At 48.2% G+C, this 26,117-nt stretch overlaps 2 protein-coding genes across 2 annotated transcripts; both read right to left on the bottom strand.

Moving 5' to 3' along the window:
- Nucleotides 1-303: 303 nt before the first annotated feature.
- LOC123094996 (calcium-dependent lipid-binding protein) lies at nucleotides 304-3,820 on the bottom strand. Its single transcript, XM_044516837.1, has 10 exons — nucleotides 3,469-3,820; nucleotides 2,930-3,031; nucleotides 2,518-2,568; nucleotides 2,265-2,385; nucleotides 2,056-2,174; nucleotides 1,761-1,859; nucleotides 1,589-1,669; nucleotides 1,416-1,498; nucleotides 939-1,332; nucleotides 304-865 (listed from the first exon to the last, which is right to left on the bottom strand). The coding sequence occupies exons 1-10, from the start codon at nucleotides 3,571-3,573 to the stop codon at nucleotides 491-493; spliced, it is 1,530 nt and encodes a 509-aa protein (XP_044372772.1). The 5' UTR covers nucleotides 3,574-3,820; the 3' UTR covers nucleotides 304-490.
- A 5,387-nt stretch (nucleotides 3,821-9,207) lies between these two features.
- On the bottom strand, nucleotides 9,208-11,197 carry LOC123092748 (berberine bridge enzyme-like Cyn d 4). The gene has a single exon (XM_044514568.1). It carries the CDS (start codon nucleotides 11,055-11,057, stop codon nucleotides 9,357-9,359), a length of 1,701 nt encoding a protein of 566 aa, XP_044370503.1. The 5' UTR covers nucleotides 11,058-11,197; the 3' UTR covers nucleotides 9,208-9,356.
- Nucleotides 11,198-26,117: the final 14,920 nt, after the last annotated feature.

Raw genomic sequence — 26,117 nt, 5'->3', positions numbered from 1 at the left:
CAGCTCGAATTGGAGGGATTGAGATGGGTTTGGGGGTTGTGGGTTTGCGTCGCTCTTTTAGTTCAGAGGGACAGTTTTTTTATACGGCACCAAAAGCAAATTTGGGCACCACTAAAGGGATATTGAGAGAGTGTTAGACGCCAATATTTTCCAATAGTGACTGTTTTATAGCTCTAAATAGGTTTTGGCCATACATTAGAGTTGCTCTTGGACGCAAAAGCAAGAAAACGATTTCTAGACTGTACCAGATTTGTCTCCATTTCATACCAGACGCAGATGTGAAAGATACTCAAATACGGCAGATGCAAACAATGTCGAAATCAAATCAAAGACAAAGACAAATACAAACATGTACTGTAGTACTATGTTTCTGATAAAAAAATGATGGTGAAAAATGGAGACAGATAACAACTACCGGTAGTAGTACTAAGTAACTAAAGAGTAGCAGGAGACGGGAACGGTAAAGCTACGCTCGCAGTTGCATCATCAGTCACTCGTCGACCGTCGGCACGCTTGCGGCGCTGCGCCTCTGGCTGCTGAAGGGCCCTGTGACAGTCCGGCCGACGAACTTGCCGGCCTTGGTGATGCTTTTGCCGACCGCGTCGATCCCCGTGCCCACCATGTGAACCCCCGGCCCGTCCTTGTGAACGCCCGACCCGTCCTTGTGAACGTCCGAACCGGCCACGGCAGCGCCCGCCGCGACGCCCGTGCCGGCCATGTTGGTGACCGTGGACGGAGCGGCCGCGCCTTTGGCTGCGTCGGCGGGCCCCGTCGCCACCCTCGTCTTCAGCCGCTCCTCCACCGTCTTCTTCTCCAGCTCCAGCGCCCGCAGCGCCTCCTCCTTGGTGTACGGGTGGTAGAACACCTGCGAACACACAGCTCGATCGAGTTCTTGCTCGCTCCGAAACGTACAAAGCGAGGAGAAGGCATGGGCTTACCCTGACGGTGAGCACGCCCCGGTCCTTCTTGTCCTTGACCTTGGTGGTGTCCAGCGACGACAGCAGCTGCAGGTTGATCTCCTGCACGCTCTCCACCTCCAGGTCGCTCAGGGCCAGCTTGGCGATGCCCAGCCTCTTGTCTTGCTTCAGGCTGTCCTCGTCGAACACCTCCAGGATGATGTGCTGCGTCTCCTTGTCCTCGGCGATGAGCTCGAACGTCTCGTTCCACTCCGGGTTCAGGTTGTCGTCGATGACCCGGGTCCTCTCCTTGAACATGGGGCGGATGAAGAGCACCACGTAGGGGTCCGACTTGCCGATGAACTCCTTGTTCTTGAGCGACTCCCCGCGCACCACCGTTACCGTCACCTTCCCATGCGGCTTCAGCTCCAGATCACTGCACGGAAACATGTCGTTGTCAGTCACTCAGACAGACAGACACCCTAATTTCAACTCCTGACCGAGCTCTGTCAACAGAACCTTATGTCCACGTCAACGCCCAGTGGAACGACGATTCTATGCGGCCATTGGAGCATGTCAGTGATCAATGACGCCACGGTGTCCTGCAGAAAAAGGAGTAATCAAACAATCATCAACCGTTGACACAGATAATGCAAGCAGCAAGAAGGAGAGGAAGCAAACTCGTGACATACGTCGATCATGTCTGACAGTCCGGGCATCGCGGTCAGGCTTCCCCCGACCGCCTTCAGTGTGTAGTCGATCCTCGGTTTTGGCTGAAGGCGATGCAGAAGAAAACATTTACCGCGGCCACCAGAGAACCAGTGATGTTCAAGGGTTCATAACGGGAGAAATTTAGAGTGGTACCTCTGCAAGAAGAGCAATAACAACAGCGGAGATGCATGGTATCTCGTCAGACAATTGGAAGACCACGCGGATGATGGTGAACACCTGAAGGTTCTTGAACTGTATACAAGCAGTACAGCATAAGATAATTGTTTTACCATTTGTAGTTTGATTGAAATGCTTGTGCTACTCGCAGAGTAGATATTGGACGAACAGAACTTGTAAGGTCAAATTTCACCAGGTTCAAACTGTCACTGAAAACCTACAGAAAATTTAAGGTAGGCCCGTTTTGTCGGCCGGCGGCAGATTTGCAGACCTGAATGGGGAGTGAAGCGACTAGAGTTTCAACTGCAAGGATGATATTCGGATCCCCGCCCCACTTGAAGTCAATGTCCATCGTGATCTGCCCTTTCTGAAAGCTCTGGACCCGAATGCCTGGACAGCATCATCACTCATCAGTAGCCTATAGAACAAGATTATCTACCACTTAATACTGTAGAATTAATGCCACGTGGTCCTTGCAACCTTCAATTTTAGGTGGCACGGTGCCTAGTGAGAGTCTGCTGAACTTGAGTGAGGATATCCCCACCGGTCGATAAACGTCGAGTATAGGCTCCACGGAGTCCCTGATGACCATGGTTGCTGCCTGTAACCAAATGCAACTGTACATAAAAACAGGTCTCAACAGCAGAACAGTACGTAGTTTATGTGCTTGTAATCTAATTATATGGAAATCTCCCCAACAGTTTCCTGAAAGAACGTAGGAAGTTGTGTGTACCTCCTCAACAAAGGGCCAAAGCTTGCTCAATTGTCTGTTGAGCCATTTAACCTGAAGAGCAAAACCGAAACGTTAAAGTACGAAAGCAAGCAAAATATCAGGTGAGCATACTCATTATGCCAGGAAATCATTGGTACTTGGTACCGCCACAAGGATAACTGAGTTGGAAAATGCAATCCTCATATCGGATTTTTTTTCAGCTTACACCTATTTGTAATGATACTGGGGTAATTTTGTCCTACGTTTTGAATTGGTTAAAATTAGGATTTTGATGACTTATCTGGTATGAACTCAAATCACGTCTAGTAAAAGACTAGAGTTGTGGAGCTTGTTGTTGTGCATATTTTACATATTATGATTAATCGGGAATGTGGAAAGAGTCACAGTAACACAACAACAAGTAGCATTTCACCTGGTCATACTCCGGGAATGAAATCCATTGAGGGAGATTTTCTCCGCATATTTTCTTCAGATCCTCACGGTTGAGAGATCCTAGCACATTGACATCGGCAGCCTGTTTCAAAACGAATTTTGTTTGTCTCAAACTATTTATCACGAAACGAAACCTCCACTTGCAGCTTCATTTCAACAACAGTGTAGAAACAGAACTTGAACTGAAAGGCGTTCCCAGGACGAATCTACTCCCGCGCATTGCCGTCAGGGACTCTGGCTTGAGCAAAATTTAATTCCCAAAGTCGCAGCGTCAGACGCAGAAACCGCTTTCAGAACGCAAACGTTCAACGAATGAACCTGAGAAAACGTCCTTAAGCCTGAATCCTTCTAGCGGATCAACACAGGCTCCAACTTTTCCTCTAAAAAAAACACAGGGTCCAACCTGAACATATATCTACGAGTCGATGCGAAAAAGATCATCGACAATGGCACAACGCAAACCAAACATCGCATGAATGCACGCAGCGATCAATCTACAGTATCGGCAGGCGCACTTGCCTTGGCACTGCGTTTGTGGGCGCGGCGAGCCATGGCGCTCGCCCAGCCGGCGATGAGGGCGACGCCGAGGATGAACCCCATCATGATCCCCGAGATGAACCCCATTCCTCCTGGGAGTCGCCTGGATCGCGATCGGGGAAGGGATTGTTTTCTTCGTGTGTAGGATCCTCGATCCAAATTCTATTGCTGTGCGCTAGCGCTCCATTGAATTTGGGGGCGAGTTTTGCGCGTGCAATAACGTGCGACTGGTGGAGATGGCTGTGATCACGCTTGCTTTTGCATGGCTGGATCCGCGCACGCTTTTTTATTAGTTTTGACGCGTCGACTTGCCCGAGTGATGGACGAGCTCCATCGCCTCTAAAAGGGTTGTGAGGTAACGACATTCCTAAGGTACTACGAAATGGGCCGAGTACGCTGCTGACAGATGATGGGCTTGGATATGCGGGAGGAGGAGCGTGGTCGAGGTGTGGTCTGGCTATGGTGGTCGGGCGTGGCATGGATGCCCGGACGGCGGCCTCGGAATGACGACGGCAGCGCGTATGCGTTGGGTTCTTCGTGGCAGTATGCCCCAATAAGATGTCATGCGGTAGTGCTTGGCGGACGGTGGAAGTGTGTCATGCACCATGGTCAATTCTTGTGATCCAGGCGTTGTTGAGTGCTCCAGATCTGCAAGTCCCACTCCCGTGGGGGCCTCAGCGGGAGAGGAGGAGCTCCGGCGGAAGCATCACCTTACATTGGTTATGGTGACGATGGAAGTGCATATGGGCGTCATCTTCCTCCTTGGAGGCATCGTCATGGAGCTATGCTTTTTTTTTTCCTCGAATATGTGTGCATATCATATATTAAAGAAGAAAGGCAAAGAAAGCATTCACCACAAGTTACATGTACATGTCTGTGCGGCTTTTAGCGCGCACCCACTCCACTTACAAACAAGTACCTTACTCCTTCCTCATAGCCAACCTATACAAACTACTTCGAAAACTCTCCAACTCCCTCTTAATTAGCCCTGCCGTAGCCCACACTTTGGCCTCAGACTTCACCTTCTGGATGAGCCTCTCGATGATGGGTATCACCGACGAAAACAATGGCACTGTGATCCTTCCAAAGCTCCCATATGACAAGTAGCATCACTGTACGTAAGTCCTTGTTGCTCGTATCACTATCCGCGCTTCTGTTGGAAAGCCAATCCCCAAGCGTGTCCTCCTGGCTTGGCTTCCAGTCCGCTCTGCCAAGAGCCTCTCCTACCAGCGTCCAAGTCATTCTGGCGAACACACACGTGAGCAAAATGTGGTTTATCGTTTCTTCTTCCTGATCACAAAACGGACACGTGTCTTGGTACGGCAAACCCCTCCTTGCTAGCCGGTCCGAGGTCCAACACCGATTTTTAAGGGCCAACCGCGCAAAAAAACGACATTCCAACGGTGTCCGAGATTTCCAAGTCAGCTTCGATGTCGACACCACCTCACATCCCCAAAACCTGCTCACATATGTCGATATCACGGTCAACTGGCCATGCGTCTCCCAGGACCAAGAGACCACGTCCTGCTCCTCAACACGCAGCTCCCAAGCTTCTACCCTCGACCATAGTTCTAGGACTGCCGCATCGTAGTCTCGTCCATGTACGGCCCGACATCTTTGCCCAATCTCCACTAGTTGCGACCTGACCCACCATTGCTCCTCGCCTGATTCTTGGTGGAATCCTTTTGTACACCGCCGGGGAATCCTTTCTCTCTCTTGTTGAGAGGGATTTTTCTTCCTGGGCAAAAACCATAGCTCCCGTTTTCCCTCAACTGAAATCGGCAAATGTCTACGTCGTGGCCTTGGAGGCATCACTCTTGAGAGGCAACTTGTTGTTGTTGCGGGGCGGGACTCGAGGGGGGCGTCCTCTACCATCAAGGTCAATTGGCGGCGGGACGGCGGTCCCGAGACAGTTGATGTCCATTGAAGTGTCGGCCGAAGAAAGATATGACGTTGGGAAGGGAAAGGGAGTAGGAACGTTGTCGGCTTTGAATATACAATGCGACTGTAGCTCACCATTGTTTCGGGTAGTGACCTTGTGGGACAGGTGCAAGGTTATCTACTCGTTGGCGCGTCCCAGTGGGGACAATAGGACAATACGTCGGAGCGGCATGCCCAGAAGTGGTGCGAGGTCGTGGTTTGCAGGAAATTGGCTTGTGTGGCTTGGGTTGCACGTGGTTGGGTCATACGGCATTACATCTCGAGGGTGGGCAATGGTATGGTTGGTGGTTGCCCGAAAAGTGTGGCTAGAAACTAGGGTGGCTGCCCCGATGCTTTGGCAACATCGAGGGTGTTTATCTTGCGGCGTGGGGATCATGAGGTTGTCCTTGATGGTGGTCGTCAGCTTGACATACATTGCTTTTGGTGCTACATCACAAAGTCGAGGGCATGCATGATGTTCCGCTTAAGCATCACGTGTAGCTCCTTGAGCATGTGAATGCAACTACCCGATATCTCGCACCATCATGAAGTTGTTATGGATGCAATGCTTTTTGATGAATGTGCATTGGTTGAACTCCACAAGAGATCCCAACCACAATGCATCCCTTTGTAGCGAGGGATTTGGCCGCTGGTTTGACAAAGATGTGGATGTGCCTAATGAGGCGGTAGTCAATCTTGGAGGCAACATCCAGCTTCTTTGGGAGGAGGGTGAGGAGCGCCTGGTTAAGGCCTTGAAGCTATGGTCATTGAGTGTGTGTAGCCTCACAAAGGTCGTCATTATGTCAGCCTTCACCCCCTCAAGTGAGGCTTGAGGAACTCCGCCATGAAACCGTATGGTCCGACTCCTTCCCACACGGCAGCTATCACATCACCTCCTCCTCCAAAAGGGGCCTCTCGACCAAGCCCTCCGCCCACAAACTTAGTAAATCCCGGTCCAGGGAAAACTCATACACGGGGATTGGGGTAGCTCCCCCACATGAATATATTACTCCATACCTCATTCCATTGTTCCACCGTGCGTTCACAATGTGAGGTCTTCAATGATTGGTTGAAGTACTATCGAGCTATGGTGATCTTCATGTTGAAAGGTCATTTCATTCTTGCATGCCCATATCTTCCAATGGATGGTGAGTAGGGTTGTTAGCTATATATGATGATCTAGATCAGTTGGCATCCTGCAATCCGAGAGGTGGTGGTGGGGTTGGGGGTAGGATACCAATTTGCTGCCAAATTATGTTGGCAAGAAGGCATAGTGTTAAGATGTGCATGACCTTTTCGCAGTCGCGATCATATCTCGAGCGGGTGGCGTCCGGGTAGATGTGCTTGTGAAGGAGTTTTGCCTTGGAGTTGAGGTGGTCCTTGAATAGAGTCCATGTAAATATTTTGAAACGGTTAAGAACCTTGAGGTCCAAATGGTCCTATCATAGGTGTCATCGCCAACTTCCATCATAGTCAGGTCAGAGGCAAGCTTGGAAGAGAACTACTTGCCTTCTTTGAGGAAGAGAGCATTCGGTGATGGCTAGAAACCCTGCAACAGAGACAAAATAGAATCCAACTCCTAATGCTTTTATTTTCATTAAAGAATGCTTAAGGCAGTTGTTACATTAATTTCTTCATAGATTAGTGTGTTGTTTTCGAGAGGGAAGGGTGTGAATGAGCCACAATCCCACGAGTTCAAAATTTTTATGTGCTAGCACAATGCACATGCGTTGCTATGAAACTTTTTTTCGAAATGGAGGCAAAAGATTTGCCTCATTGATTAATTAAGAAGAAGAGAGTTGCCCAGTTAATTAATGGAAAACCGGGCGAAAACCATTACAAACAAACCACATGCGGACTACTCCCGAAGTCTAAAACCCCATGATCGCACCGTCAACCCTACCGACATTTCCAACATGCAACAGACCCAAGCCCACACACATCTACATCGCAAAGAAATCCCCAAAAAGAACACCTCGGATGTAGACAAATGACCCCCAAAACCCATGATGATAAGCTAAACCATGAGGACGATCCAAAAGATCAAGGAGCAACCATTAAGCAGTCGCAGACGCCTTCCCTAAGGCATAACAAAATATGAGGAATTGGGTGACTGCTTTAGCAAGTCGTTAAAATACATTGGTGTCCTGCGGCCTTCGCATGTGATTCACGATTAGAAATAGTGAAAATGTAACTAAAAGATCAAGCTGCATGCATTGGTGAATCTTAAGACATCTGCAGGTTCTTTGCAAGACATAACATTCTGAATGTTGGGTACATATTAGAATAGGCATTAGTGAGTTGACCGTACAAGGTGGTCGATCGGGTAGAAAGGCAAGGACTATTGTCGCTTTGGAGTTACAATTTGTTCACTCTCTTATTCTGTGATATAGATTTGAAAGAGCTTGGTTGAAAAGAGAAACTGAAAACAATAGCATAATTTTGAGTTGGATTCACATTTTGCATTTGTTATTTGTGCATTCTGCAAGTGCTGGTCTCATATGAAAGTAGTAGCGTACTTGTTATTTGCTTTAAGTCTCATATGTGAGTAAAAGTGCATTTGTTTATTTATGTCTCTTGGAAGTTTGCTAGTGACACATGTGGGCCGGGTGCCTTTTTTATTTGTGAAGATTGTTGTTCTCACATGTGAACTTACCATCAACTCTAACATTTATAAGTAGGAAAGATATAGGTGAAATGGACGAAAATTGCTTTTGGAGCTCGACCTCCATGGAGGCCTGTTTTTAAAAATTCAAAATTCATATTTTTACAATTCAAAAAAACTGAAAAAATACAGATATACATGGAGGCAAAACACACATGTGTATAAATTTTCAAGACGAAATACGTTGAAATGAGGGTTGTGCAAAAAAGATAAATATGTGGCTTCTCAACACATGATACCATTCATCCCAAAAGTCCATGAATTTGTTTCTTTGCACAGATCGCATCTCAAGGCATTTCATCCTACACACGTACACAACACATCCTTGTATACTTGTACAGTTTTTTTCTGATTCTTTTGAAACCGAAAAGTATGAATTTTGATTTAGGCCGAGCTCCAAAATGCCGTTCTCATGAAATGGATTCTTTATTTCTGCTTAAGAAATTTATAGAATTTTATTCCTTAAAATTTATTATAGAGTTTATTTGGTCTATAACATAGAAACCATAGGACCCTGGTCTACTCTGCATTGGAATCGAGTGCAGCCTCATAGATAGTTTCATTTGTTCCTGCAACAACTATGGCATACACATACTCTTCAGGTTTTTATGTGATGCAACTGATCAAGTTTTATCACGCATTTATGTTTCCGTTTCCTGAGGATTCATCATGCTACAATTCAAACATTTTTCATATTCAGGTTTCTTCTATATCTAAATAGCTAGCCATTTTACATTTCTCACATTTAAGTATCTTTGATATCTAAAAAGCTAGCCACCGATAACTTGTTTTTCTTAACATGTAAACATGTCACCTCAATATGGAACATGTATGGAAAAAATGTCCACTTACATACATACTCCCTTTGTAAAGAAATATAAGAGTGTTTAGATCACTATTTTAGAGATCTAAACGCTCTTATATTTGTTTACGGAGGGAGTACATGACATGCATGATAATTTCAATTTTATTATGCTGTTTATACTTAATAAATAATTTACATCTATAGAATAATCAAACACCATAATCATATGTATTTTCAGCCTTGGTTCTCTTATTATTTCTTCAAATGTTCATGTTCCATACAATCAAATATCATTAAAATATATTGCAAAACATTTCTGCAACACCGTGCGGAATATCATCTAGTTTCTTTTATTCCTGCAAACAAAAAACGACAGCATAGTTCGGCACAACATTGCAAGAGACGAGGCAAGTGGATTTTATTTCTTATTTTTTGAGAAACATACGCTAGAAGGAACACAACAAACCTGCGCCTGAACTGTCAAATCTCTAAAACCAATCCATCATGCCTCTGTCCCTTCCTCTTCCTCCTGGCCACAACCAGAGGAGGGATGCTCTGCTCACTCCAGAACACCTGGTCAGGATCAACCTCTGCCTTCACCATTGCCAGCCGCCTGAAGTTTCCCCTGAAGTACTTTCTCCCCCACACCTTGGCCTCCTCATAGCTTGTATTGCCCTCCATATTCTGCCCCAAGTCCAGGTCCCTGAAGTTAATGTATGCAGCTCTAGGCCTATTGCTCACATAGGGTGTCATGAGCTCATGCATCCCCCTGACCCAACCCAAATGCTTCTCCTCATACGACACATTCTTGTCACTTCCCCACTTGACAAAGTACTGGAAATTGTAGAGGTACCCTCTGCGGTGCGCATACGGCGTGTCGGATTCTGGTATCTCGCTCATCCTGCCGCCCTGGGGGTCGATGTCGATGGAGCCGCCCTGCTCTTCGACGATCTTGGAGAACAACATGCTTAGACCGGTTGCCGGAATTGGCGATGTGAGGTAGTCTAGCTTGATCTTGTAGTACTCTTTGGGTTGGAGTGTTCTGTCCAGAAACACTTCTGCCGGTTGGCCATTGGTGTAGCCGTAGAAGTAGAGCATCGACTGAATCCAATTCATCTCTCTGCAACCGCTTGGCTTAATATTAAGTTCTGGCAAATGGATGCCCATTTGGGTAATCATCCCGCTGCAATTGCCAAGAAACAGTGACTTGAATACCACCAGTGGCCGTCTCTTGCCGCCGTCATTGACCTTGGGCTCCATGGCCACCTTGATAAAGAGATCGTCAGGGAGGGCATGTGCCACGAGCTGCCATTTGGTTAGTAGACGGAGCATTGCTTGTTCGTCCTTGTCACCACGCCGGAGTAGCCGACGGACGGTGAAGGCGGATACGACGCTCGGGACGGGAACCAGGCTCACGGTCCAAGAGACGACGATGCCGAAGCTGCCTCCGCCGCCGCCCCTGATCGCCCAGAAGAGGTCCTCCCCCATGTCCGCCCGGTCCAGGAGCCTCCCTCCTGCGTCCACCACCTCGGCGTCTACGACGTTATCGGCGGCGAGGCCGTATTTTCGCATCATCGGCCCGAACCCGCCGCCGCTGAGGTGCCCGCCGACGCAGACCGTGGGGCAGGTCCCGGCGGGGAACCCCAGCGCACCACGGCTCCCCTCCGCGACCGCGTAGTAGAGCTCCCCAAGGGTGGCCCCGGGCTGGGCGCGCGCCACGCGGCGCGCCGCATCGACCCGCACTGTCCGGAGCGCGGCGACATCGATGACGGCGAACGGGCGGCCTCCGCTGGGACGGAGCGCGCGGTAGGATAGGCCTTCGTAGTCGTGGCCTCCGCTGCGGGCGCGGACGGTGAGGCCGTGGGCCTTGCAGCAGGCCACGGACGCCTGCACCTCGGTGACGGTCCTGGGCGTGAGGAGCAGCGACGGCCTCGGCGTCTGAGGCGAGGCGAAACGGAGGTTCTGGATGGTGGAGGCGAGAAGGGGCGGGTAGGAGGCGTCCGCCGGCGCGTGGACGAGCTCGGACGGGTCGGCAGTGTCCGGCGAAAGGCGGGACACACAACGCAGGAAACTCTCGTGGAGGCCGCCCGCTTCTTCTTGGAGCTCCTGCGGCTGCGGGGACGAAGGCGAGACGAGGAGGAGCAGGAGGAGGAGAGGAGAGAGACGGCTGAATGGCCGCATCGTCTTCTCGCCCTGGCTCCCTTGACTGCTCTGCCTAAGCAATTATCAGCGGGAGAATGATGATAGGATCAAGGTGTTCTAGTGGGCTTTGAGTATGGTAGGTGATCCCCCTGACGGTGGTGATGGCTTTGGCGCGTGGGTCTTGTAGGGATGTCTTGTAGTAGTCTCGAAAAAGAAAATATGACAGGTGACTGAAGTCTGGAGAGGAGAAAAACGTGGAAGCTTAGCTCGCCATGATTCGACAGGCCAACTGCTCGGTATTTCCCTTCGGAATAAAGAACTGCTCGGTTTTCCAACACGCCTAAAATTGCCCCATCACATCGTGTCACGTTATATCACTAAAATGTAATTTCTTCCTTCCAAAATACTACTTATCTAGACATATTTTAATTCTAAATGCATTCTTTTTTATCCATTTCGTGATAAGTAAACTCATTCTCAACTCTCCATACTACAAACCTCCCTTGGCTGAACTCAACTAACATAGTGTTACTACCAAAGAAGGAGGGTGGTGAGGGCATATCACATTTGCGCCCCATCAGTCTCATCCATGCTTTCGCAAAGATCCTGGTAAAAATCATGGCAACTCGACTAGCTCCGTTCATGAATGGGCTGGTGTCCCGTTCTCAAAGCATGTTCACCAAATCAAGAAGTATTCATGATAACTTTATGTTTGTTCGGGGCTTCGCACGTCGTCTACACCGGACAAAGACTCCTTCCTTGCTCCTAAAGCTGGACATAAGCAGTGCCCTGAGGGTTTGAGTCGTTGCCTGACGATCCCATCGATCCTTTGTTGATCTCACAGCGGAACTCTCAATGAAAACACCAATGTCGGTGGTAAAACTGGCAGACCTGAGTTTATGGGGTCCCGAGCTGTGGATCTCGGATCAGTGGTAACAGGGACGAAGGGGACAGTATTTACCTAGGTTCAGGCCCTCTCAAAGAGGTAATACCCTACGTCCTGCTTTGATTGCATTGATGATGATATATCGAGTACAAGTTTTTTTTGAAAAACAACCAACTTTATTAATTAGAAATAACGGTTACATCGTCTATTAGAGGTTGTACAATTTCGATCAAAGGCTCCTCGAACCATTCCCTTGAAAATTTAGCTAATCTGGCAAGTTCATGGGCTACTTTATTCGCTTCCCTATTACAATGCTCAAAATTAGTAAGAGGAAAATCACACGCTAAAAAATAACAATCATCAAACACTGCCACCGCCGCTCCTGCTGAACGTCCTCCATTCTTCATGGTATCAATGACTTCCATATTGTCAGAATTAATGACAAGGCGATTGCAACCCGGCCTATGTGCGAGAGATTATCCAAACCTTAGAGCCAAAGCTTCTGCTGTCAGGGCATCATCACAGCAATCAATCTTCCAGTTTCCGCCAACAATGAATTTTCGTTTATCATCTCTGAGAACAGCACCAGCCGTGCCCTTAAGCAAGTCATGATCAAAAGATGCATCCACATTAAGATTCACAAAACCCATGGAGGTCTAGTCCATGCAACTCTTTTACTGACTACATTTGGCGAGAAAGCATTAACAAAGTTTGCCGCTATAGCACGGATACCCATAGAAGTTTGTTGAGCATCTTGAAATTTTCCTTCAAGGACCAGCCTACGTCTATCCCACCATAAGTACCAAGCGGTAATAGCGATTAGTTCGTGGGCCTTCTGGATTCCCAATATAGCTACATCATGATCTGGCATAAGAAGTAAAAATTCAAGGACTGCCTCTCCTGCACGTTCCATAACACAAGCTTTGTTGATCACCTCATCCAATCCCAACTTACGCCAAACCTCCTTAGCTTTCTGACAAAGAAACAACATATGATTTGTATCCTCTGGCGCCTAGAACATGAAGGGCAGATGGGCATGACTTTCAGGTGTCTGTTCGCAAGCGTAACCCGACAAGGTAGAATGCCATGCGGTGTGCGCCAGATGCAAATTTTGACCTTTGTTGGACAAGATAATTTCCAGATCTTACCCCAAATAGGATTAACATTGATTCTCCCCATACTGTTAGTATGTTGCAGCTTCCTCCCATGTTGTTGATTCCATTCCGCCAAATAAGCTGACCGAACAGAGAACAAACCATTCTTCGTGTAGCTCCAAGCAATGAAATCTGACATATTATGCAGCGGAAGCGGGATGGAGAGGACTCTTTGAGCATCAATTGCCCACAACGTTTGTCTCACCAAATCTTCATCCCAAGAACTTGTGACTGGATCAATAAGATCTGAAACCCTAGACAGGAGGTGCTCTCCTCTGGGAGCAATAATTTTCCTATTTGCACAATTTGGAATCCAAGCGTCTTTCCAAAAATCAATATTTTGTCCATTTCCAACTCGCCATATATAACCATGTTTCAGAGAGTTTACTCCCGCCATAATACTTTGCTAAGTGAAGGAGGAGCCTTTTTTTAAAGTTGCATTCACCAAGTAACAGTCAGGGAAATACTTAGCTCTCAATATAGTAGCACATAAAGAATTAGGATTATCTAGAAGTCGCCACGTTTGTCTAGATAACAATGCTAGGTTGAAACAGTGTATATCTCTGAAGCCCATACCTCCTTGAGTTTTTGGGACACACATCTTCCACCAGGCCATCCAATGCATCCTCTTTTGTTTGTCCTTGTCACCCCACCAGAAATGTGCCATCGCGTCAATAATTCCTTTGCAATTTTTTAGGAATTTTAAAAACGGACATAACATAGGTGGGGATAGCTTGTACTACAGATTTGAGGAGAATTTCCTTCCCGCCGGCGGATAATAACTTTTCTTTCCAACCAATTATTCTCATAATAATACGATCTATAAGGAATTGAAAACAATCGCTTTTGTCCATACCCACATTGGCAGGCAAACCCAAATATTTCTCTTTGAGGGCTTCAGTTAAAATACTCAGAATTGTACAAATTTGCTCCTTGTCTTCAACTTTTGTATTGGGACTAAAAATATACTTGATTTTTCAACACGCACCCTCTGCCCCGAAGCGGCACAATAAGAATCCAAAATAGATTTCAATGCCTCAGCATTCATGGCATTAGCTCGCATGAGAATCAAAGAATCATCTGCGAAGAGGAGATTGGAAATCGGTGGTACATCTCTGCTCACCTTAACTCTAGAAATAGTTCCATTTTCCTCTGCGTGCGCCAACAGGGCAGTCAGACCCTCTGTACATAACAAGAATAAGTAGGGGGATAGGGGATCTCCCTGCCTTAGTCCTCTAGTAGGCTTAAAGCTCTCGGTTTCTTCCGCATTGAAGCGAACCCGGTACTCCAAAGTGGATACACATTACATAATTAAGTTCACCCACTCCTTTTGAAATCCGAGTTTAAACATGATTTCCTTTAAAAAAAGACCACTAAACTCGGTCATATGCTTTGTCCATGTCTAGTTTAATAGCACACAGACCCTCCTTGCCCGCTTTCTTCTTCTTAATAGTATGGAAACACTCATATGCCACTAAAATATTGTCCGTAATCATTCTTCCAAGTAGAAAAGCACTCTGAGTGGGGCTAATAATATCTGATAAGATTGTCTTCAGTTGAGCAGCGATCATTTTTTATATAACCTTGTAGACCACATTACATAAACTGATCGGTCTGAACTGAGTAACCTCATCCGGGGAATTAACCTTTGGGGTCATTACAATTGCATTATCATTCCATCCAGGGGGAATGGAACAAGTATTCACCGCCTGTAGGACCTCCTCAGTCAGGTCATCCCCCAACATGGACCAAACCTATTATAAAAAAGAGCATGGAGACTGAGGGAGTCCTGGACTAGGGGGTGTCCGGATAGCCGAACTATCATCATCAGCCGGACTCCAAGACTATGAAGATACAAGATTGAAGACTTCGTCCCGTGTCCGGATGGGACTTTCCTTGGCGTGGAAGGCAAGCTTGGCGATACGGATATGTAGATCTCCTACCATTGTAACCGACTCTGTGTAACCCTAGCCCTCTCCGGTGTCTATATAAACCGGATGGTTTTAGTCCGTAGGACGAACAACAATCATACCATAGGCTAGCTTCTAGGGTTTAGCCTCCTTGATCTCGTGGTAGATCTACTCTTGTAATACCCACATCATCAATATCAATCAAGCAGGACGTAGGGTTTTACCTCCATCAAGAGGGCCCGAACCTGGGTAAAACATCGTGTCCCTTGTCTCCTGTTACCATCCGCCTAGACGCACAGTTCGGGACCCCCTACCCGAGATCCGCCGGTTTTGACACCGACATTGGTGCTTTCATTGAGAGTTCCTCTGTGCCGTCGCAATTAGGAGGGATGCCTTTTCTCGTCTTTAAAGATGGCATCGTCGCCAAGGGAGCTTTGGCCACCGGCCAAACTATCCGGCTAGGTGGTTTTCTTATGACCGCCTGTTCGGCCACCGCTCCGACAATGACCTCTCAGGTCATCAAAAGCGATCTTCACGTCAACTCGGAATTCGCCGAGCAGCTAGATCCGATGGAGCTCTCCTCCGTAAATGAGCTCTTGGATCGCATCGCCGCCCTGGGAGTCGCTACAGACTATGATCAGATTGGTCTTAAAACCGATCTGCGAGAAATTAACTCTCCCCAGGCTACCCACCACGTTGCTGTGGTAGAGGAACAACGCGGCGACTCTTCTTCTATGTTAAAGACCAGTTATGTCCGGATTCCCGATCCCTCCATGCCGGATTCCCGCGGAGGGACGGACGTCAATCAAGTACTGAACCTAAAGTCAGGCATCGGACCAGATTTGTTGGATAACATCCAGCAATCCAAGCTTCCAAATCCGGAAACTTCTCGGCCTTTGAGCCTCAGATTGGGCGGGGTTCCGAATTTAATTCCGCCCGCCCACCCAAACATAAGCGATCTATCTCAAATACGGCAAGAGCCCGATGAAACAGTACATCATTACTGGGCCAGATTCCTCCTGGTTATGGACAGGATAAAGGACTGCCGTGAGGAAAGCGCAATCTCAATTTTCTGCAACAATTGCACGGACAAGGGAATCATGAACGCCATAAGTCGTCGCGAAGTTACACGCTTCGCCGACCTGGCGACCATAGTACAAAAATACTGTGCGATGGAGAGTGCCTGGAAAACCGAAACCAGGTTTTGGGACAATCCGGCCCTGAACATAACCCTAGTTCGAAATAAAAGGGTGCGTCATACTCAAGCACCTGGGTCAAAAACCAAAAAGCAAAAAACCCCCTAAAGGGCACGGAACCGTACTGGAGGGATGGCTCAACGGACCCTGTAAAATCCATAGTACAGAGGGCGCCACTCCAACACATAGCCTTCGAGCATGTTGGATACTACGGCAGGTGGCCAAAAGTGGCGAAGGTTTTCTAGCCCCGGGTAACCAGCCCAACAGTACCAGTACGGTATTAACAGTCTTCGAGACTTTCGCATCAAATAATATGCGGAAACGAACAATCCGCAGCCTCGCCGAAGTCTACCAAGTAGCAACAACAAATCCATGGAGCGACACGGCTATCACCTTCAATGCCAGCGACGAACCTAAATTCCGAACAGCCCGAGCACCAGCCGCATTGGTCCTCAGTCCGATAGTGGACGGCTTTCGTCTTACCAAGGTACTCATGGATGGCGGCAGCGGATTAAACCTCATCTACGAGGAAACCCTCCAAAAAATGGAAATAGACTGGAGCCGCATTGAGCGAAGCAGCACAACCTTTAGAGGAATAATCCCTAGTCGGGAAGTACGCTGCACAGGAAAAATCACACTAGATGTAGTGTTCGGCTCACCGGACAATTACAGGTCCGAGGAGGTCACGTTCCAAGTGGCCCCGTTCGGCAGCGGATATCACGCCTTGTTAGGGCGAGAGGCATTCACAATTTTCCAAGCTATACCCCATTACGGGTACATGAAGCTTAAAATGCCCGGGCCCAATGGAATCATCACTCTTGTCAGTGATCCAGATATAGCACTCCGCGCTGAAAATAAGACAGCCGCACTAGCCCTAGAGGCACTATCCGAAGCCCTAGCGGCAGAGGAACTCACTGCGCTGCGCTCCACGGTGAATAGGGACGATGTGATACTCGATAAGAGATCTAAGTCCACCTCTTTTAAACCAGCAGACGAAATAGTCAAATTCCAGGTCCATCCAACGGACCCCACAAAGACGGCCTCCATTGGGGCACAATTAAACCCTGATGTAGAAGCCGCACTACGAGAATTCCTTCGGGAAAATTGGGACATTTTTGCCTGGCACCCTTCAGATATGCCAGGAATCCCACGCAGGCTGGCAGAACACAGCCTAAATATCCTAAAAGGATTCAAGCCAGTCAAACAGGCTCTTCGGCGATTTTCCGAACCCAAAAGACAGGCAATGGGAGAGGAGCTAGCCAAACTCTTAGAAGCCGGATTCATCAGAGATATAAAACATCCGGACTGGCTAGCAAACCTGGTAATGGTACCAAAAAAGGACAAATCCTGGCGCCTTTGTGTCGATTTCAAAGACCTTAACAAGGCCTGTCCAAAGGATCCTTTCCCCCTCCCCCGCATCGACCAAATCATCGATGCTACCGCAGGGCACGATTCATTGTGCTTCCTCGACGCATACTCCGGATACCATCAAATCAAGATGGCGGAAACAGACCAGGCCGCAACGACATTCATTACTCCATACGGACCATTCTACTTCAACACAATGCCCTTCGGACTCAAAAACGCCGGCGCAACATATCAGCGCATGATTCAGACATGTCTGGCTACCCAGATAGGCAAAATAGTGGAGGCATACGTAGACGATGTGGTCGTTAAGACCAAACACGTCGAAACTCTAGTAGATGATTTGAGGCTTACATTCGACAACCTCCGAGCATATGACATTAAGCTCAACCCGGAAAAATGTGTTTTCGGCGTACCAGCCGGAAAGCTCTTGGGCTTCATTGTATCCGGTAGAGGAATTGAAGCAAACCCAGCCAAGATCCGAGCTCTGTCACAATTGGATATCCCAAAAGACCTCAAACAAATACAAAAACTAACTGGATGCGTGGCGGCTCTAAGCCGCTTCATCTCCCATTTGGGAGAAAAGGCACTGCCCCTCTATCGCCTCCTCCGGCGCACCGAACACTTCGAATGGACGGATGCTGCCACGGCCGGACTCGAAGAAATTAAGGCCATATTGGCAACAAATCCGGTCCTGGCCGCGCCCAACCTGGGCGAACCGATGTTATTATATATCGCGGCAACACATCAAGTTGTCAGCGCGGTACTCGTCGTCGAACGAGAAACAGAAGGGCACAAATTCCCTCTTCAAAAACCAGTGTACTACGTATCCACTGTCTTAACTCCATGCAAGTCCCGGTACCCACATTATCAAAAGATAGCGTACGCGGTGTTCATGGCATCCCGGAAGCTGCGACACTACTTTCAAGAGTGTTCCATAACAGTGGCCTCCGAAGTACCTCTCAACGACATTATAAACAACCGCGACGCGACGGGCAGGATTGCAAAATGGGCCATTGAGCTCTTACCATTTGACATAACCTACAAACCACGGCGAGCTATAAAGTCGCAAGTTTTGGCTGACTTCATCGCCGAATGGACCGAAGCCGAACTCCCTAAAGAGTACGGCGCATACTCCAATTGGATCATGCATTTCGACGGCTCCAAAATGTTGGCCGGCTTGGGGGCTGGCGTCGTCTTGACGTCCCCAACCGGAGACACAGTCCAATACGTACTTCAAATAATGTACACGGACTCCAACAACGCAGCCGAATATGAGGCCCTTCTACATGGTCTCCGGATGGCAATCTCCATGGGTATTCAACGCCTAGAGGTGCGCGGGGATTCAAACCTCGCAATATCCCAAGTAAATGGAGACTTTGACGCCAAGGATCCGAAAATGGCAGCCTACCGTAACGCCGTCCTAAAAATGTCAGCTCGGTTCGAAGGACTCGAATTCCACCATGTAGCCCGGGATAATAACCAGGCAGCAGACGTGTTGGCACGCATCGGTGCAAAACGCGACGCCGTCCCTCCAAACATCTTCCTGGAGCGGCTCTTTAAGCCATCCGTATTATGGGAAGAGGAGTCCGGAAATAACAACCCGGAACCAACTGCACCACCCAACACGGAACATTCTGACACAATCGGTGGCTCAGCCAATGAAATAACACCTTCAGCCCACGAAATAATGGCAGTAATTGCCCCGTGGACGGAACCATTCCTAGCCTACTTAATTAGGCAGGAACTTCTCGAAGACCAAAATGAGGCCCGCTGCATAGTTCGGCGATCTAAAGCCTACAAGGTCCATGAGGGAGAACTTTATAAGAAAAGCACAACCGGAGTCCTTCAAAGGTGTATCTCCGAAGAGGAAGGGCGAAATCTCCTGGCTGAAATTCATGCCGGACTCGGCGGGCACCACGCCGCAGCCCGGGCCCTTGTAGGCAAGGCCTTCCGTACAGGATTTTATTGGCCGACAGCTCGGGCAGATGCTCAGGACTTAGTCCAACGATGCGTCGGTTGCCAGCTCTTTGCTAATCAAAGCCACATGCCACCCACCGCCCTCAAAACTATACCCATCACTTGGCCGTTCGTGGTCTGGGGGCTTGACATGGTTGGACCCCTTAAAGGGGGAACCCACAAGCAAAAATACTTATTGGTCATGGTGGACAAATTCACCAAATGGATAGAGGCCAAGCCAGTTAAAACGGCAGAATCCGGACCCGTGATAGACTTCATATCCGGGGTAGTACACCGTTTTGGCGTCCCCCACAACATCATCACTGATAACGGCACGAATTTCACGGCCGACGAGGTTAAACTCTGGTGCAAAAACATGGGCATCAAGCTCGACTACGCTTCAGTCTATCACCCTCAAACTAACGGTCAAGTCGATCGAGCAAATGGTCTAATCATGAGCGGCATTAAACCCAGATTAGTGCGGTCCCTCACGGAATCTAACACGCACTGGGTAGAGGAGCTCGACTCCGTACTCTGGGGGCTGCGGACCACGCCAAACCGCACTACCAGATTCACACCATTTTTTATGGTATACGGCGCAGAGGCAGTTTTGCCCTGCGATATAATTCATGACTCACCTCGCATGCGCATGTACGAAGAAAGAGAAGCCGAGTTGGATCGGCAGGACAGTTTGGACGCCTTAGAGGAGGAGTGCGACGTGGCAAAATCTCGTTCCGCATTCTATCAGCAACAGGCTCGAAGATATCAAAGTAGAGAAGTACGGGCCAAAACTTACAATGTTGGCGAGCTAGTTCTACGCCTGCCGGACAAGAAAAAGGACAAACTTAAGCCCAAATGGGAAGGTCCCTTCATCATCGACCAAGTCCTTACCGGCGGTGCATACCGTCTACGCAACGCACCTGACAACCGACTCGAGCCGAACCCATGGAACGCAGCCCGTCTCCGAAGATTCTACGCCTAGCGCCGGAGTAAGAGTTCGTCTCCTTCCTCCGTCCACCTTTCATATTTTTTTCGCTGTCTTTTGTTTCCCTCCTTTTTCCTCCCTCTTTCAGTAAAAGTCTTTGAGGGCTGATCTGCGCATTGTTCGCACACACTTGATGTGCTACTCACATTCGTTATACCTGGGGGCTTCTTTAATAGAAGCTTATTTATACGGGCTTCATGCCCAACACATGTGTCATACTTCCGCATGTACCTTTTACTCACCATTATATGCATCGATATGACTTAAGTTTTGACCAAGCTGGGTTGCCTGGCTCCTGTGCTTACCCCTACGTTCCCGATTGTTCGGCTAGGAGGTAAAGGGAGCACCTCTGTGATTGTTACTGCCGGATCAGCTGGATGTGTACCTCAGACTGGGTGAAGCCGAAGGCTAGCGTTCTTAAGGGAATGTTCGGTCAGTGACTTGAAAGATGATTTATTACTTATTTATTTATCTGCCCCCAGATGCTTTTTCTGCTCTTTTCGCAGTCCGGACATGCACTTTAGGGCATGCCTGCCAGGGAAAGGAACCCCTAACGGAACTATTCTCCCTGGAAGATGTTTCTTACTAACCATGTAATATAACATAGCTAGTTGGGCACTTGTCTGATAACGCACTTATGACCCCTACGCCTGGTCTCCATGCATGCCCCGGTTTTTGTATAACCGTGAGGGTATTCGGACACACTCCGGACTGTTGGGTCCCGAGGTTGAAGCGAAAAGGTCCGCAAAGACAAACGATCTACAATCCGGCTAGAAGGCATTTTACATGTCATTTTAAATTACATCGTCAAACTGACTGATTGTACTCCTCTTCAATCCCATCTAACAGGCTGTCTAGTTTACAGTCCCGTTGGGAATATTTCGCGGCCAGCTCTACTTGGCCGTACATCAGGCTCACAGGGATCTCCTTCCCATCGGGCCCCACAGGTCCGACCTCGGCCATGTGGTTTGGATCATCCTTTGTGTACCGCGTCTTCACCATGGCCCAGGCCTCCCTGGCGTCTTGACGGCAGGCCGATATCTTCCACAGACGGAAGCGCTGCTGTCGGTGTCAAAACCGGCGGATCTCGGGTAGGGGGTCCCAAGCAGTGCGTCTTAGGATCAATGGTAACAGGAGGCAAGGGACATGATGTTTTACCTAGGTTCGGGCCCTCTTGATGAAGGTAAAACCCTATGTCCTGCTTGATTGATATTGATGATGTGGGTATTACAAGAGTAGATCTACCACGAGATCAAGGAGGCTAAACCCTAGAAGCTAGCCTATGGTATGATTGTTGTTGTATATGTCTATCGACTAGCATGGCCCCGGTTTATATAATGCACCAGAGGCCTAGGATAACAAGAGTCCTAGCCGAACACGCCGGTGGAGGAGAAGTCCTTGTCTTGATCACCAAGTCTTGTTGATTCTTCCTTGTATGCGGCAGCTGTCCGGACTGGCTCATGAGTATACGGCCATGGGGGTCCTCGGCCCAATCCAACTGATCGGGAGACGACGCGTTCAGTACCCCCTAGTCCAGGACACCGTCAGTAGCCCCCTGAACCGGTCTTCAAGTTAGGGACACTCCTCGATTCTTCCGAACTATTCTTCATCTTCGGTTGCCGGTCTTGAAAACTGGTTTAACAAATCTTCTCATCTTCTATCTTGAGGATCGCCGAAATGCATTCGACGAGTTTACACGTCGGGTATCCGAGGAGCCCCTTTTTAAGTCTCCGGCCTTCATCAATGCCTTGTTATTTTTATGCCACGCCTTGGGTTTGAAGTTATTCCCAGGAGGCAGTGTCCTCTTGCGTCTGAGCTCTAACGCCGGACTGCATTCAAGGTATCTTTTGCAGCCGAGCACCAACGCCAGACTGCTTCCCAGCTCTATCGCCGAACTATGTATCCGAGCTCCAATGCCGGATGGTATCCGAGCTCCAACGCCGGACTATGTATCCGAGCTCCAACGCTGGACTGTATCCGAGGTGTCGTAAATCACCTTGGTTCAAAGAAGTTTGAAGGAGTTTAGCCGAGCTTAATGTCGGAAATGCCCTCTATGGAGCCAGCCACTAGCGTCCGAGCTTTATGCCGGACTGCTTCCAAGGTGGTGCACCACCCCGAATGTGGGCCAATTTTTGTCAATATTTTTTGACTGGTGCAATTTATTCTCTGCCGAGATACATAGCCAGTAGCCCTCAAGGTGGGTATCGGTCTAAAACCCAAGATGCCCATAAAGGATGACATAAGACCGCTGATCCCCGTAGCTGCTGAGACTCAAGTTGACTTGCAAAATCGGTCTGAGGATCAAGTCCTAGCTCGGCAGAATACTTCAGGACACAAAAAGCGGCGTGCTCAGTCCTCGAGACTCAGGTTGGGTGCGGCCGACCAACCTGAGGATCAAAATCTCCTCGGAAACTGTATTGCACTTAAAATTTTCTGCATTGGATAGGCAATGCAGTAGCCCCCGAGACACTGGTCGGGTGGCAACACTAGATCAGGGGATCGATGTGCCCCTTTAATATTTGTAAATAATAAGCCCGAAGCCCAGTAGCCCCCGAGCCTTAATGCGGGCACGGGAGGCCGAATTAAGGATTGATATCCATAGTAAAATCACAAATTATGTGTAATGACTCTATGTATCCAAGTACTTTACGTCATTAATGCTCGGATCCGCATTGTACAAAATTTTGTTGGCCGACCATCGGCTTCCACCTCCTCGGCCAATAGCCAAGGAGTGTTTGTCCTACTTTATAAAGCCTTTATGAGGGCAAATATTTACAACAAACAAGGCAATCTGGTCATACGGTTTTATAAACAAAGGTACGCGGAGAGACATGTTATATTACTGTTTAACAGAAGAAATGTCTTCCAAAGAAAATAGTCCCGCTATCGGTTCCTTTCTTTGGGTTGTCATGCTAAGCATGATCATGAAACCTCAGATCCAATGTAAGAGCAAAATATCGAGGATTTAGTTTGGGAGGCCAGTTAATAGCCCCCGGTAGTGTTCGGCGACAGTTAAGGTCAAGCCGTAAACACTTCGGCCATTGTTATGAATGGCCCGTCGTTGAACGCCGTCATCGGATCGCCAACCAGTTTACGCTTATTGTGACAGTCAGTTTTCGGCTTTCTCCACTGAGGTGCTTAACCATGTGAGCTGGAAGCACAATCGCAGTGGTTCTCCCTTTGCACACCTAGCCGAACAAAGCGGAACATAGGAGGCAAGTGCTGGAGCCGGGCAACCCAACTATTGACTGAAGACACAATTCGAAACCGATGCATATATAGCAATATCCGAGAATGCTTTTGCCGAATCTCTAAAGGTGTCCGGCGTTGCACTGCGAGACTTGTGCTAAAAACACACAAATAGTTTAAAAGTGCCATGGGCTCGAAAAGCCAAAAAACTTATTCAAAAGGTTAATGTCCGAACTAGATCAAGTGTTCGGTGCCAATCCGAAAATTGGACTTTAGAAAAAAAGGGGCTTCTGCCGTGCTTTAACATGACACATCCTATCTCAAAACTTCAAGCGGGTCAGCCTACGGCTTCTTTGAGAGAGAAATTAGGCTCCCTGGCTAGTGACCGCACACTTGTGTCGAAGGAGTGATAAATAATAATAAAAACTTTGCAACGACTAAGAAGAAAAACACTTATCATAAAACGGCTCATATAAATTTAAGAGCCCCCAAGTGACTTGGGTAAAAGAATGATTGCATGTACCGAAGTACTTATATCATATCTATGTTCAACTGAACTTTAAACGCGTCTTAACCAACCGTCGGCTTCTCCCTCTTTGGTCAAGGACCGAAAAGTGTTATGTACTCCATCTGTCGAGAATATCGACGGTGTTTCCAATAACCAGGCAATCAGGCCATAAGGCTGTAACAGACCAAGCGCGCTCAGGGAACTTATGCTATATTACTGCGAAGAGTAAGAAGCATCTTAGAAGAAAATAGTACCCCCACCGATACCTTTCTTTGGTGCTCATTGTTATTATGAGACTTGTGCAACAGATTTTTTTTGTACTCATGAGTTCCGTTGTGTGCCGACCATGATTGAAAACAATAAGAGCGCTAGCTTTCGGCTTCACCCAGTCTGAGGTCCGGCTCGGTTGACCCGATCGTGACAATCGCAGAGGTGCTCCCTTTACTCCCTAGCCGAACAATCGGGAACGTAGGGGTAAGCACAGGAGCCAGGCAACCCAGCTTGCCAATCGCTTAAGTCAATATGATGCATATTGTGGCGTAATACACGAACAAGGAACGAAGCCGTACAAGTATAATCATATGCAAGAGGAAAAAGCTTCATGAAGGAAGCCCCCAAGTAAACGGGGTATTTGAATTTGCGCGTCACAAACAAAGTTTGGACAAGGAAATTTTTACAAGCAACTTTTTCCAAAAAAGTATAATGCTTGGCCGAGCCGAACACAAGTTAAAAATTTAAAACTTTGAGCATGAAGATAACTTAGCTGGTTAATGTGTTCGGTATTGATGACACGGTCCGAGCTTGATGCGGGACAAGGTTCCATCCCCGAGCCGGTCCCGAGGTGGCGGAGCAAAGATCTCGGCACTCCGAAGTGGTGACATAGCACGGTCAATGCAGGACGGCAGGGTGATGCTGAAATCCCCGGCATGGGGTAATGAAGTGTTGACGAAGCCCCTCGTCCAGTCGAGGTGACGCCAAAGGATATTGTCCGGCTAGAACATTTTCCTGTGCACAAAAATAGTGCAAACGGAGATAATAGTAATAATAATAATAAAAATCATTGCATAACAAAAAAATTATGCAAAGTGAGTAATAAAAGAAATATGGCCTGGCGCCGAAGTCAATGTCGATGCAGGGCGGCGGCGTGATGTAGTAAAGGCATGGCAAGGCCTGAATTCACAGGTCGGTTCGAGTTCCGGGTGCGGCGTTCGCTGGACTATGTACGGAAACTGACCGAACCACCATGCGACCGTCGTTAATGTGGCCACCATTTGATAAACCTGCATACATATGACGGACAAACCAGAGTAATAATTCATTGGGAAAAATGAATCCCTAACAAGCAAAAAATACTAGGATTAATAGCACCTGGCTTATTTGTTGTAGCAATCCGAAGAAAGGTGATTCCCAAAATTGGGACTCGATCCGCACACCTATCGCCTGATGGGCGAGAAAGCAACGGCATGACGATGCTGGCAAAGGTTGGCTCGCCGAGGCAAAGCCCTCGGTCCAGCTAACGTGATGGAGCTGGTCGGCCAGCGACGCCTAAGTCTCTGGAGTAGGTTGATGAAGAGATGATGAAGCCCCCGGTCCAGCGATGCAGGTCGTGACGTGGTCGATGCCAGCTTGATGAAGTGACCGTGTGGCGATGCAGGTGTGCCTGCTCTGTGTAATCCGTGGGACGGCGATGTTGGTGACGATTTATCCTTCGCGATGCCAAACTATTGTTCGGCTGGCCGAGATGATGATCCAAAGAAATTGAGCTCGGCTCAACAGAGCGACGACGTGTCTAACGCAGGTCGGCCGCCGTGGAGTGATGTTGTCGGGCTGGTTTGACACCGGCGCGACGGTGAAGTTCGTATTGCAAGAATACTTTTAATACCACCGGGATGTGTTTGAGGATGAAACACAACACCCCATACGAAAACTTCCTTCAAAAAGGATGTC

Source organism: Triticum aestivum, chromosome 4B, assembly GCF_018294505.1.
Source record: "Triticum aestivum cultivar Chinese Spring chromosome 4B, IWGSC CS RefSeq v2.1, whole genome shotgun sequence".
In the NCBI taxonomy this organism is placed as follows: Eukaryota; Viridiplantae; Streptophyta; class Magnoliopsida; order Poales; family Poaceae; genus Triticum; species Triticum aestivum.
This window is presented reverse-complemented; position numbering and strand designations above follow the sequence as displayed.

Excerpts from the sequence above, each read along its gene's own strand:
- LOC123094996 (XM_044516837.1), bottom strand. The coding sequence starts at position 3,573 with ATGGGGTTCATCTCGGGGATCATGATGGGGTTCATCCTCGGCGTCGCC. Across the intron at positions 1,670-1,760 it reads TTATTGCTCTTCTTGCAGAG|CCAAAACCGAGGATCGACTA; the intron begins GTACCACTCTAA and ends CATCGCCTTCAG. Across the intron at positions 866-938 it reads GGGGCGTGCTCACCGTCAGG|GTGTTCTACCACCCGTACAC; the intron begins GTAAGCCCATGC and ends GTGTGTTCGCAG.
- LOC123092748 (XM_044514568.1), bottom strand. The coding sequence starts at position 11,057 with ATGCGGCCATTCAGCCGTCTCTCTCCTCTCCTCCTCCTGCTCCTCCTC.